General features: G+C 39.8%; 1 protein-coding gene across 1 annotated transcript; it reads left to right on the top strand.

The window, feature by feature from the left end:
* Positions 1 to 1,044: 1,044 nt before the first annotated feature.
* Positions 1,045 to 1,365, top strand: g0s2 (G0/G1 switch 2). Its single transcript, XM_039749810.1, has one exon. The coding sequence runs from the start codon at positions 1,045 to 1,047 to the stop codon at positions 1,363 to 1,365; it is 321 nt and encodes a 106-aa protein (XP_039605744.1).
* The last annotated feature ends 13,240 nt before the right edge of the window (positions 1,366 to 14,605 follow it).

Here is a 14,605-nt window from a genome sequence, read left to right as displayed (position 1 = left end):
ATTTTCAAAGTCAATTCACGTTCCGTGGGTAGATGCCTATTAGGGAAAAAGAAGGACCCAGCCCATCGCAGGTCATCCCCTTTTTTAATGTCCAGTCTTTTAATATTGGTGGTGTGTACGTGGCGAACTGCAAACTCATTTTAACTGTGGGTATGTAAAATAGTGTGTGCAGTGCAAGGATGGGACAGTTATTATTGTATTTATACATTCACTGATCTAAATAAAATGAGTGGTGTCAATTTTTATTTCTTTAAGACAAATGGCGGTTCGTGCAATATCAAAGTGTCCATGTCTGAATTGTATTATGTTTAATTTTGGTTAGCGGCACACCACTTCGATGCAACAGCAGCCGTGCTATTTTAACTCATTTCGTTCTGGTGGAATTCATGTACGTGCTTGGCCGCATGTTCAACATTCGAACAGGACCCCACCCCCAATGTTTGTATACAACGAAGCAGTGTACCAAACAGTACATTTCCATTGTATTTGTGTGATTGACGAGGGGCTGCTGCCTAAGTCTCCACCAACCAGAAGGAGTTAAATGCTGCTCTACATCAAATCCCACCGCCAGAAAGCCTCGTGCTCACTGCGTGTACCTTGCATGGCCTCTTGGGGCCACGCCTGCTAATGTTTATTAATTAGGAGATCGTTCTTTGGGCGGTGCTTCCACGGCTGTGGCTTTAAAAGTAGAATGCTTCAAGGCAGAAGCGTCACAGCCGAATAAGTCGTCGGTGGTGATGTTCATTTAAAACTACACTGAAAGCACGTGCATCTTCGCAGTGTGTGTTGTTTCCTTCCAGAATATCATACGGTAAGTTGCAATGCCTTTTTTGTAATATTTGTGTCTTACTGTTTATTACATGTCTGTTATCTCCAATGTGGTTAGTTTGAATGAAGGTGATCTAGCATCAGATTAACATACAGAACTGCTCATTCACTGTACACACTGTTTTATCTGCTTGGACGATTTTACTTCATCCACTCTTGACGAATTTTGTATTTTTATTTTACAGAAATCTATTCAGCTCCCTCGCTGTCGCAGGCATGGAGACGATGCAAGAACTAATCCCCTTCGCCAAGGAGATGCTAAGCCAAAAGCCGAAAGGCAAAATGGTGAAGATCTACTTGTTAGGCAGCGTGCTAGCTTTTTTCGGAGTGGTCATCGGACTAGTGGAGACTGTCTGCTCTCCGTTTTCGTCCTCAGAGGAAGAAGACATCAGTCACCTGGAAAAGCAACGGAGTAAAAGGAGACTGGAGATTGACGAGATGACCAAGCCTGAGGAAGAGCTGCACGTTTTGGGCAAAGGGAAACAGGCCGAGGTGACTGTGCAGCGGAGCACGGCCAACAGGCTTCACGCGTCATAGGACGACTGGACAGCACACCCCGAGATCACAGAATGGGCTCACGGAGGTGACGGGTGGGCTGGACTTGGACTGTCAAGACTTTGAATTGAGCGCGGCACCCAGGAAGAATAGCAAGGGCCCGATGGCGCTTGTTTGGTTGCTCGCCTGCTCATTTTAGCAAGTGTGCCGGATTGCAAATCCTTTGCTGCTATGCAGCAGTTAATATAAATGTAAAATGTGCCGCAAATGGGCTTTATGATTAAAGTAAGGTACAGTTACCTTGGAGACAAATATTTTATACTGACCAGAAGAATGTATTGTATATGCATATTTTAAGCACTGTATGTTTTTATTTTATCTTTTTCAGCGGAATAAATTATTTTTATACAAATTATTTTATGGACATTTGTGGCTTATGTGTTCTCCCGATCCGTTTTGTATGAATGTACAGTCTGTGTATCGGGCACTCTTGAGTAATTACTGTCATGTCACTGTTTCATCCCACTGAAACAAAAGAAGTCATTGAGCTTCGGATACTCTGCTGTGTGATTCATTTACCCAAGATACATGTTAATAAAAATTGCATCGCTGGACTTTAAGAATTTTATTATTTTAGCACCTTTACCAGATAAATCGTAAAAGAAATTTCATTCAGTCCTCGGAAATATGTCTGCTAATAATTCTTGGTCATCCACCCATTCACAGCATTTTACATTTCACAGTGCTTTTTTTTTCTCTTGTCATGAACCATAAAGCAGATCAGTTACTTTTTAGTACTCATTACAGGGTGACAGGTGGTTAACAGATAACTTGGCAGCATTGAGTGAAATACTGGCTCCAACCCTTGATGGGACTCCCAATATACTGGAAAGCGCAATATGCGGGTATATGACATGTGAGAGGAAACCAGAGAGACTCGTGAAATTAAAGACCACACGAACTCTGGAAAATTATACACATTTCGCAAAAGTCGAACCCAGATCCTCCCGAGATCCGGTCGTCAGTATTAATTACTTCCCATTTTATTATTGGTTTTGCCATTTGTGTGATATGATGCAAACATGAAATTAAAACGCCTTATCTTTAATTTTTCAAATAATTACAATTTGTGTAGTCTTTTAAAACTCTCATGACATAAACACACCATGCCCAGTAATTACGAGGAAAAAAAATTCCCGAGACCATAAATCATACTAATTTGGGTTAAGGTGACGAAGATGACTAATTCCTGATTTTGACATAACGGTACAGCACGGTAAGGTGGCGCGATGGTTAACCTTTCACCCTTACAGTTCTGGAAGTTTTATTCTCAGGCTTGTACATTTTCAATGTGCACATTTGAATTGTTTTCCCAGGTACTGTGGTTTTGCCCCGAACCCCCAACTCTTCAGGTTAGCTAAACTGCAAACTTTTAAACTGGCAGCGTTTGAGCATAGTTGCCCTGCGATAGACAATCACTTCTGATTGTCCAGTTCTGATTCCTGACTTGCACTCGATGTCTTGGAATAGACGGCTTCAGTCATTTAAAATCTACCACTCCATAATACCGTAAAGCACGCAAAAGCGATTTGTGGTGAGCCTATCCTGGCAGCACTGTGTGCAAAAGGACGGTACCTGTCATAGCATCCACTTACTCGTGAATTCATACTGAGCCCGTTTAACATCACCAAAATCCCACATAGATACGGGGAAAGAAAGGAGTAGATTTCGCATGCACGACGACCGGCAGCTGCATTTGAAACTGCTGCGCTGGATTCTTGGAGCAGCAGCACAAACCGCTATTCTGCCCATTCAGAGCCTAGTGCCATGTTTTTATTTTCTGGTAAGACTTTAAAAGCATTTTAAAAATTACCCAGTCAGGATTAAAAATGTCATTTATGATGGGAAATATTCCAATTTCATTACAGATAGATTAGGTGTTCGGCAACTGGATTCAAACATTTCTCGCAAGTTCTATAAAGTGCAAAATGAATGCAGTGTGCCACCTACTGGAGACAAATGGTAAACTGCTTGATTTAATTTGGGTTCGCGGAGGGACGGAGATTACCCGGCTGCCTCCTAGACAGGAGTTAATCCAGGAAGTGGCGTCAGTCCACTTTAGTGCCTGATCCACACAGAAATTACAGGCAATGGATCGGAGTTGCAGCAGCATTCAGCACTGCACCGCTGTGGAAGGGAAAGCAGTAAGGTAATATGTTTCCAGTTCAATGTACATGACTACACACTTAAAACGTATTTAAAAGGTGCCAGAGTGGTTCTTCAGAGCGATGCCATAGGAGAACCATTTTTGGTCCTCAGCCTTCCAAATAAAGGTTCCAGAAGTAATCTTTATTGAGTTGTCATTTTATAATCTTAAATTAAGGTTGTACATTATTCCATAAAGCCCCAGTTCTCTGACATGCCTAGAGACAGCACGCCCAGAACAAAACAAGCCCCCAAGCAGTGGTGTAGAAGGAGCAGAGCAGAGATATCTATTGGTAATACAGTCCATATACTATAAACCTAGAATACAATCTTGACCAGTAAGTGTATGTATATACACATATATTAAAGAATCTTTATTTATATCTGAGGCTTCATAAATAACCATTTGTGAATAATATTTGTGAAATATTAACTGGCACAGTAATATGGGCTAAGGCCAGGTTTTCTTGATCTGTCAGTATCCTCTAGGTAGCCTACTATATATTAAAGTTATCATTAGGAACTTTTAGCCCAAACAAACTAATTTCATCAGCAAAGAACTCTTCTTAAAATGAAATTATTGTTTGTGAAGCAACAGATCAACAAGAAACCATACAAGCCAGTAAATTGCCATTAAAGAGCCATTATTACTAAGAGTGCATACGTGAATAGCACTTGGCACTTTTATCAAATCAGTTCAGTTCTGGTTATTTTTGTGTAGCGCGCATCACTGAACTCAGGCTAATTGCACTGTAACACGTTTACAGATAAGTGAAATTACAAACTTTAAAAATGACTAATTACGCAATGAATACATATAAGACGGAAATGTGTTTAAATGCACGTGATAAAAATGCAGCTACAGACTTATTGACATAAATGAAGCTTAATATCTGTCCATTAACATATTTGTTCTCAATTATTAATTACGAAGCTTCAGATTTCATTACATATGAAGTCGAAGTTTCAGAATCAAATGGGAAGGGAAAAAATACTATAATGGAACCCAGCTCATGAGACATATGAATGGCCCCGAAGAATTAGGCCATAAGGACATATGATAATTTTCAATTCTGTTTCTTTTCTATAGAACCCTATAACTATATAACTATAACTATATATATATAAAATATATATATATATATATACATATATATATATATATATATATATATATATATATATATATATATATATATATATATAACTATAACTGTAAAAGGTAGGTGGAGAACTTTGTTTTATGGTGCAGAAAGAATTGTCTGCAGCTTAATATCAGAAAAACCAAGAAAAAGAGCCTCTATGATCACTGGGCAGGGTGTGGATTGTAGAGGTGGTACACTCCTACAAGTATTTGGGGGTCCACATCAATGGCAGGCTAGACTGTTCTCATGACAAACACAAACAAAAATTTTATTAAGAAGAGGGGGGCTCTTTTTCATTAGTAGAATGTGTTCCTTTAATGTGGGTAGTGGCATCCTTCACATCTTCTACAACTCTGTGAAAAACAGGGCAATTGTCTTTGCTGTGGTGTGCTGGGCTGGTAACATCACTTCAAGCGAGGCCCACCAAATCATGCTGATAGAAAAAAAAAATGAAATCTTAAATGTATGGCAAGCTGCAGGACACTAACAGATTAAGAAAACCTGAACTTAGCCTGTGTTATTGGATGTACTGTATACAGTGAGAGTCCTTTTAAATTAATGAGCCATTGTTATTCCACAAATCTGTTCTCATCAAATCATGGTTATTTACTGTATGGAGCCTGTTACAGATCTAAACAAATGAAGGGTCTTTCTGGAAGCTTCATGTGGACGGTTCTGGTTGGAGCCAAAACTGGTTCCCCTATGGTATTGCTCTGAAGTTCCTCAGTATTTATGTTCGGTCACTATTTGTACCGCCTTCCTCAGAACAATGAATGGAGAACACACAGATTGTTGCTCCTTAAAGTTAAATATAATTTCTTTCATCTTTTTGATATTTAGCAAAATATTTTTGTTACTGCAGCAATTTACTAAATGTTCCACTTTATTGAAGTAATGGCATTTGTCCTTCCCAGACAAATGTCCTATCATCATAGTGTCATCTGCATACTTTGACAACAGAACAATGGTCAGTGTTGTGTTAAATGTTCTATCTTACGAGAGAGAGAGAGAGGTTAGGAGCACACACTGATACAGAGCATTGCTGCACCCACCACGTGACAAACCACCTCAGGACCCCAGATTGCGATCCAAGTGTAGTCATGGAACCAGTGTGAGTTTTTTTATGGTGGCTGGAGTGCCAATTCTGCCACAAACCCCCAGGTTTTTCCCTGCAGCTTGGAGGGCCTACACACAGGGCTGGATACAGATTAACGTCATATCCAGGACGAAGCAATTGCAGGTTAAGGGCCTTGCTCAGGGGCCTAACAAAGTAGAGTCTCTTTGGACGTTTACAGGATTTGTGGTCACAAGTATATTGCATAAATAGGAAAGGAGATAAAACACAACTTTGAGAAGCCCCTACACTTTATGGAGAACACAAAATTAGACTTTTAGGATGACTAAGCAACCAGTCCTTTCCCTTTAGTGCCATTTTTGAGGAGGCAGAAGTAATAGAATGTGTTAATCATCTTCATCTATAATTTGTTGCTGCTGGGTTATGACAATTATATTCTGAATTTTGTTAGGTAATGAAGACAGAAGTTTTAAGGTAAGCTAGTTATACTCACTAATCATGGTGGTAGAGAATGGGGATGTGTTGCTTGTTGATTAGCACATGGTAGTAAGAGTTTCACTGTGCTCTGTACACATACAGTGATGACCCAATAAACCTATTTAATGATTGAAAAACAAAGTACTGAATCCATAATGGAATGTATGGGTTGATACTGCCTGTCTTCTCAAGAAGTATTTGAAGCAGAATCAAACTGGCGGTTAGTCCAATGCTGTTGCCAGTTTATCTTGTTTTTGTTTCTCTTTCTCACTGATAAACTTTTCTAAAAGGTGTAGATTTTGGAAACCAAGAAGAAAATGCAATAATGATAGGGTTAGTAGGGGAAGATGGACATGATATATACAAACCGGATTCCAAAAAAGTTGGGACACTATACAAATCATGAATAAAAACTGAATGCAATGATGTGGAGGTGCCAACTTATAATATTTTATTCAGAATAGAACATAAATCACGGAACAAAAGTTTAAACTGAGAAAATGTATCATTTTAAGGGAAAAATATGTTGATTCAGAATTTCATGGTGTCAACAAATCCCAAAAAAGTTGGGACAAGGCCATTTTCACCACTGTGTGGCATCTCCCCTTCTTCTTACAACACTCAACAGACGTCTGGGGACCGAGGAGACCAGTTTCTCAAGTTTAGAAATAGGAATGCTCTCCCATTCTTGTCTAATACAGGCCTCTAACTGTTCAATCGTCTTGGACCTTCTTTGTCGCACCTTCCTCTTTATGATCGCCAAATGTTCTCTATAGGTGAAAGATCTGGACTGCAGACTGGCCATTTCAGTACCCGGATCCTTCTCCTACGCAGCCATGATGTTGTGATTGATGCAGAATGTGGTCTGGCATTATCTTGTTGAAAAATGCAGGGTCTTCCCTGAAAGAGATGACGTCTGGATGGGAGCATATGTTGTTCTAGAACCTGAATATATTTTTCTGCATTGATGGTGCCTTTCCAGACATGCAAGCTGCCCATGCCACACGCACTCATGCAACCCCATACCATCAGAGATGCAGGCTTCTGAACTGAGCGTTGATAACAACTTGGGTTGTCCTTGTCCTCTTTGGTCCGGATGACATGGCGTCCCAGATTTCCAAAAGAACTTGAATCGTGACTCGTCTGACCACAGAACAGTCTTCCATTTTGCCACACTCCATTTTAAATGATCCCTGGCCCAGTGACAACGCCTGAGCTTGTGGATCTTGCTTAGAAATGGCTTCTTCTTTGCACTGTAGAGTTTCAGCTGGCAACGGCGGATGGCACGGTGGATTGTGTTCACTGACAATGGTTTCTGGAAGTATTCCTGAGCCCATTCTGTGATTTCCTTTACAGTAGCATTCCTGTTTGTGGTGCAGTGTCGTTTAAGGGCCCGGAGATCACGGGCATCCAGTATGGTTTTACGGCCTTGACCCTTACGCACAGAGATTGTTCCAGATTCTCTGAATCTTCGGATGATGTTATGCACAGTTGATGATGATAGATGCAAAGTCTTTGCAATTTTTGCTGGGTAACACCTTTCTGATATTGCTCCACTATCTTTCTTCAACATTGTGGGAATTGGTGATCCTCTACCCATCTTGGCTTCTGAGAGACACTGCCACTCTGAGAAGCTCTTTTTATACCCAATCATGTTGCCAATTGACCTAATTAGTGTTTATTGGTCTTCCAGCTCTTCGTTATGCTCAAATTTACTTTTTCCAGCCTCTTATTGCTACTTGTCCCAACTTTTTTGGGATTTGTTGACACCGTGAAATTTTGAATCAACATATTTTTCGTTTAAAATGATACATTTAATCGGATTAAACGTTTGATCTGTCATCTACGTTCTATTACAAATAAAATATCGACATTTGCCATCTCCACATCATTGCATTCAGTTTTTATTCACAATTTGTTTAGTGTCCCAACTTTTTTGGAATCCGGTTTGTATATCTATACTAATAAAAGGCAAAGCCATCACTGATTGACTGAGTGAGTGAGTGAGTGACTCACTCACTCACTCACTCACTCACTCACTCACTCACTCACTCACTAACTCACTAATTCTCCAACTTCCCGTGTAGGTAGAAGGCTGAAATTTGGCAGGCTCATTCCTTACAGCTTACTTACAAAAGTTGGGCAGGTTTCATTTCGAAATTTTACGTGTAATGGTCATAACTAGAACCTATTTTCGTCCATATACTGTAATAGACTGCAGCTTGATAGCCGTGGGAGGCGGAGTTGCGTCTCGCATCATCACGCCTCCCATATAAGGTAAATATTCGTGAGTCAAGGACTGTGCTTAGCATATTCATAAGTAAAAATATCTGAATCACAAACTGATGTTAATTATATTTTGTCCATGAATACTTATTAAATAATTCCAAATACCGTAGTCTGTCCACTTCCTTTCATAGCTTTTTCGATGGTTGTGCTGCTTCCAGGCATGTATTTTCGTATTAAAGCATTTAACCAATCACATTTCAGCCATCATTTGTTGCCAGGCAGAGAGGTCTTCACAATCCGTTGTGCAGGCACTCTTAACACAGAATAAATGTTGATTAACCTGTTGCTTCAACCAATCACATTTTGAGTTGGTGTCAATAGGGCCCTCTAGCAGGCGTACGGCAACGTCGCCGGATTCAGACCCATTGATTGGATTGAAGCCGAAATGAGGAACTCTACAAAGCCACTGAATGCACCGTAAACGCTCCGAGCGCAAGATCCTCGCGCGCACTACGGCCAACTCCATGGCAGGATTCTGGACAATATTATTTGCCAGACACAGACCAGATTTCAAGACCACGAAAACCTGATGTTTGTTATGCTCCTCGAGCCCCAGAAGGTTCGGGAATACAAGAATAATTTCACGCATACAGCCTTCTCCAGTTTAACACAAGAGCCACGGAGCGGTTTTTGATCTGTCTCGGCAAAAAACAGAACTGACTGTAATGTATGCCATGGATGATTTTGCAGGAAAATCTGCCACTTATCTCCTTGACTTCCTTCATCAGAAAAATCTGAATGAGAGCATGGGGCAGCTGTTCACATTGGTATATTTGGTGGTGACCATTCCCGTGTACACTGCTTCTGTCGAGCGGACATTTTCAGCCCTAAAGCGAATTCGAACTTATGCCAGAAATACGACAGGGCAGGTTCGACTTTCAGCATTAGCTTCGATGGCGATAGAAAGGGACTTTTTGATGGAACTGAAGTGCACGGATAATAAATACGAGTAATTGAACTGTTTTTGAGGAAAGAGGGGAGGATGGATTTTGTTTACAAATAATCGGAATTTTTGGTGAGTAAAATGTTGCGATTTTCCTAAATAATATTGCAAGTTTATGAGTTATTATTGGTGTTTTTTATGTGTGTCGCGGCTGTGGCTTCAGTAGAAAGGAACTTGTTCACCCCTGGTTTGTCTGTTCAATAAAGGCATTTATTGTGGCTACAGGGGTTATCTATCCGCGATGCAGTGGCTCTTTAGACTGTATTTCTGCATATTAAGATGGTTTTTATAACCATAAATTAGTTTTTGAGGGGCGGGTTGATTCAGACAGAGCACTACTGAAGGCCTAGGTGTGAGATGCACGGTCCGCCAATGGACCAGATGATACGTAAATTTGATGAACATTACAACCTGAAAATAAACAAAACTGTAGAGAGGTTCACATTATACTTCTCCCAGTCCTTCTCTCTAAATCTTCCGTGCGAGAACATTATCATAAGGCTTAACAATCCAAGTGAAGACGGGAGTCCGACAGGGATGCTTGTTATCCCCGTTCCTCTTCCTCATTGCTATCGACTGGATCATGAAGACATCCACCAGTGAACGCAGGAATGGAATCCAATGGACCTTGTGGAGCCAATTGGAAGACTTAGAGTTTGCTGATGATCTCGCACTTCTCTCCCACAGTCAACAGCAGATGCAAGAAAAGACCAGTGTGTTGGCAGCCAGATCATCACAGGTTGGACTCAACATCCACATGGAGAAAACCGAGATTCTTAAGAACAATTCCAACAGCAACAACCCAGTCACACTAAATGGAAGTTCCCTGGAGGTGATACAGTCCTTCACCTACCTGGGCAGCATCATCGACCAGCTGGGTGGAACAGATACAGACGTCAAGGCAAGGATCGGCAAAGCAAGAGCCGCCTTCATCCAGCTCAAGAACATCTGGGCTTCCAGAGAACTGACCTTGACCACCAAGATACGTCTGTTCAACGCCAATGTGAAATCAGTACTGTTGTACGGGGCCGAAACCTGGAGGTCAACCAAAACAACCACCTGAAGAATCCAGACATTCATTAACACCCGTCTCAGAAAGATCCTCCATATTCGCTGGCCAGACACCATGAGTAACACCAACCTATGGGGAAGGACCTGCCAACCTTCAGTAGAAGCAGAAACCTGGAAGAGAAGATGGGGATGGATAGGGCACACCCTACGTAAACCGCAAACTAGTATCACCAGACAGGCTCTCAGATGGAACCCCCAAGGAAAGCGGAAGAGAGGCCGTCCAAGAAACACCTGGCGACGCGACCTCAAGGCAGACATCACAAGGATGGGCTACACCTGGAGTCAACTAGAAAGAATGGCCCAGGACAGAAATCTCTGGAGATCTACCTTTGGCGGCCCATACCCCAGAAGGGGTGGAGGGCATAAGTAAGTAAGTAAGTTAACAATCTTATTGTTACACCTTCTACGTGCACCAAACTGTCCTTATTAAAAAGTCTTCCTTGCTTTACCGCTGGCTGCTTCTTTCCATTCACCTTCCTAGCTCTTTATTTAAACACTTTTCCTTCTCACTTTTCTTTCAAAATACGCGCCTCCTTGCCTTTTTTCAGTCAGCTCCCCTTACGTCACACCATGGTACGTTTAGCACAAGTTAATACCGGGAATGCCTGTTAAACATCTTACAGTCACGAGTAGCGATTTGCGTGGTGAACACTTCGATGAATGAAAGCTGTTATTTTTACAACGGTTGATAAACACGGAATGTAACTTCAAAACAACACGTCCTCCAAATACGACCCTGATTGAAAGAAATAATGATAATCAAATCCTTGATGACGGCAACACTCATGACAGTCACAAAACAATTACATTGACAATCAGGTTATGTTATTTTTAAAATGTTTCCTTTTTCTTTTTCATAACTTCTTTAACGCACTACTTCTCCGCTGCGAAGCGTGGGTATTTTGCTATATATTATAAATCAAACGCCCGCTCCACAACAGACAACTAAAGCCGCGAGGTCCGAATATCCCTTTTAGATTAGCAGGCACCCCTTCTGTAACAATAGGATTGTTAAGCCTTATGATAATGTTCCCGCACGGAGGGTTTAGAGAGATGCACGTTCCTCCGTGCGGGAACATTATCATAAGGCTTAACAATCTTATTGTTACACCTTCTACGTGCACCCAAGCGTCCTTATTACGGAGTCTTCCTTGCTTTACAGCTGGCTGCTTCTTTCTATTCACCTTCCCAGCTCTTTATTTAAATAGTTTTTCTTCTCACTTTTCTGCTCCTTCGCGGTCTTCTCCCTTTTCGTTCGAAATACGCGCCTCCTTGCCTTTAGCGATTTGGGTAGTGAACACTTTGATGAATGAAACCTGTTATCTTTACAACGGTTGACAAACACGGAATGTAACTTGAACACAACATGTCCTCCAAATACGAACCTGATTGAAAGAAATAATGATAATCAAATCCTTGATGACAGCAACACTCATAACAGTCACAAAACAATTACATTGACATTCAGGTTACATTATTTTTAAAATGTTTCCTTTTCTTTTTCATAACTTCTTTAACACACTACTTTTCCGCTGCGAAGCGCGGGTATTTTGTTAGTATATTATATATACACACACACATACATATATATCAGCGCTTCCCGATTCATTTTACCCTCGCACCCCTTGTGACGGACGATCCCGATTTCGCACCCCCTTGGTTTGAGAAGAAGTATGAAAAAATATGAGGTTAACGCAAAAAAACAGATCACCAATTGAAGCTTTATGAATAATGGATACTTTATTCGCCATCAATAATTGTTTTGGTAAAGCCATACTCAGTGTAATCCTTCCATTTTATATTTTTTTCGCGACTAGCCATGATTAAATGAACGGTAAAAAAGTAAGAGCGAAGCGACGGTGACTTATTGAGGCAGGCAGGCGAGAGCACAAAGGCTCACGGGCTCGATGTAGTGCGTGTCAAGTTGATCTAAAATGCGCAATCAGATTCGAAAAAATATATCTTTTCAAGTTCTATTTGGATATAAGTAGGTTCTATTTAGTCGACAGAAATATCTTTGGTAGGAATGTAAGTTGAATTTAGTCTTTAAATTTCTATGGTGAAGAAAAAATTATGTAATGATGACTAAATTTAACTTACATTCCTACCAAACATGTTTCTGTTGACTAAATAAAAATTACTTATATTTAAAATTTAAGTAGAACTTGAACAGATACGATAGTTCATAATACCCACGCAGCACTAAGTACACATAAGAGCGGGAGTCATCCGTTTTAACAAGCAGTGTATTGCACTGATACAAAATAGCCTGCCCATTTAATTATTTAGGAATGGATAGATAAATTAAGATTTTGTACAAATAATGTTTTTCATTTTTCTTCCTCAATGGATTCTGGCACCCCAAAGGGTATATACAGTACAGGCCAAAAGTTTGGACACACCTCCTCATTCAGTTTGTTTTCTTTATTTTCATGACCATTTACATTGGTAGATTCTCACTGAAGGCATCAAAACTATGAATGAACACATGTGGAGTTATGTAGTTAACAAAAAAAGGTGAAATAACTGAAAACATATTTTATATTCTAGTTTCTCTTGGCATTCTCTCGATGAGCTTCAACAGGTAGTCACATGAAATAAAACCAATGCCAAGAGTGTGCAAAGCAGTAATCAGAGCAAAGGGTGGCTATTTTGAAGAAACTAGAATATAAAACATGTTTTCAGTTATTTCACCTTTTTTTGTTAACTACATAACTCCATATGGCTTGTACTGTATATATATATATATATATGTATGTGTGTATATATGTAGATATGTACAGTATATATATGTGTATATATATATATATATTTATACACATACATATATATACACACATACATACTGTATATATATGTATGTGTATATATATATATGTATTTGTGTATATACTGTATGTAGATATGTATGTTTATGTGTGTGTGTATATGTGACAAAACAATTACATTCACAATCATGTTACGTTATTTTCAAATTGTTTCCTTTTCTTTTTCATTACTTCTTTAACACACTACTTCTCAGTGTGAAGCGGGTATTTTGCTAGTATGTGTGTATATATATATATATATATATATATATATATATATATATATATATATATATATATATATATATATATATTATGATTTTCATATTCTTCCGGGTCTTTACAATGATCCTTTGGTGTTTCTTGGAGCCTCATGAGTGGTACAAACATATTCAGACACTTGATTAGAGCTGAACAGTGAATTCAGTGTGTCCCGTGGCACCTCCTCCTGAAGTACAGGCTTGTGATGAAACTGATCAGGTTCTTCCACTGAGCCAATGCTGTTTCACAATTCTTTTCTGAATAAAACACTCAAGGAACCTGATGACTTTTTTACAACCACAAAGAGTAACAGGCCAAACCCAACTTCTAATACAGCATCCTTGAGATGGATACCATTAAGAAAAACAACATGGCTACTTGGCATTCGTCATGTTCAGTTGTTCCATCTTCTTACACAGGCTCGCATAGGACACATTCCCTGGAACTAGACTACAAAGAGAATGTCCAGTGCCATTGTATTATTATCCTTTACACTGTGGAATGGTCACTCTAAACTAACCCTAACCATCTTACACCCTAACGTCTAACCATCTTATACAAGTCCAGCCCACCAGTGCCAAAGAACATAGTCCTTACATTAGGCTGGTACTGGTATACCTAGGTGATATTCTAAAGCTGAACTATGAATTATTTCAGTTGCAATGGAAAATAAATATTGGGATCCCATTAAAAAAAGCTCACACTGTCTTCCTAGCACTCTCTAGACTACCAGGTATATAAGCAATGAAGAACAGATGAGAACTGCATCTAATGTTACACAACACTTTGGAAAAGTAGAAGAGGAGATAATAGTCACCATCTACTCACATGCCAAGATGCAACATGTTTTAAGGTTTTCTTAATGGAAATCGGTCATTCCTTGCCAAGCTCCAAGTAATGTTACTTGTAGTGTACTATGCATCACTCTAGGACCTAACTGATCTGCTGTTGAGTCAGATATGTGGAGAACAAATGTTAAAGGACAGATGTAGGAGGAGAAAAGTACAGT

This window comes from Polypterus senegalus, chromosome 3 (genome assembly GCF_016835505.1).
Source record: "Polypterus senegalus isolate Bchr_013 chromosome 3, ASM1683550v1, whole genome shotgun sequence".
Taxonomy (NCBI): domain Eukaryota; kingdom Metazoa; phylum Chordata; class Cladistia; order Polypteriformes; family Polypteridae; genus Polypterus; species Polypterus senegalus.
The sequence above is the reverse complement of the archived record's forward strand: the minus strand, read 5'-3'. Positions and strand labels throughout refer to the sequence as shown.

What these genes read in the sequence shown, in the direction of transcription:
- g0s2 (XM_039749810.1), top strand. Translation starts at nt 1,045, where the DNA reads ATGGAGACGATGCAAGAACTAATCCCCTTCGCCAAGGAGATGCTAAGC.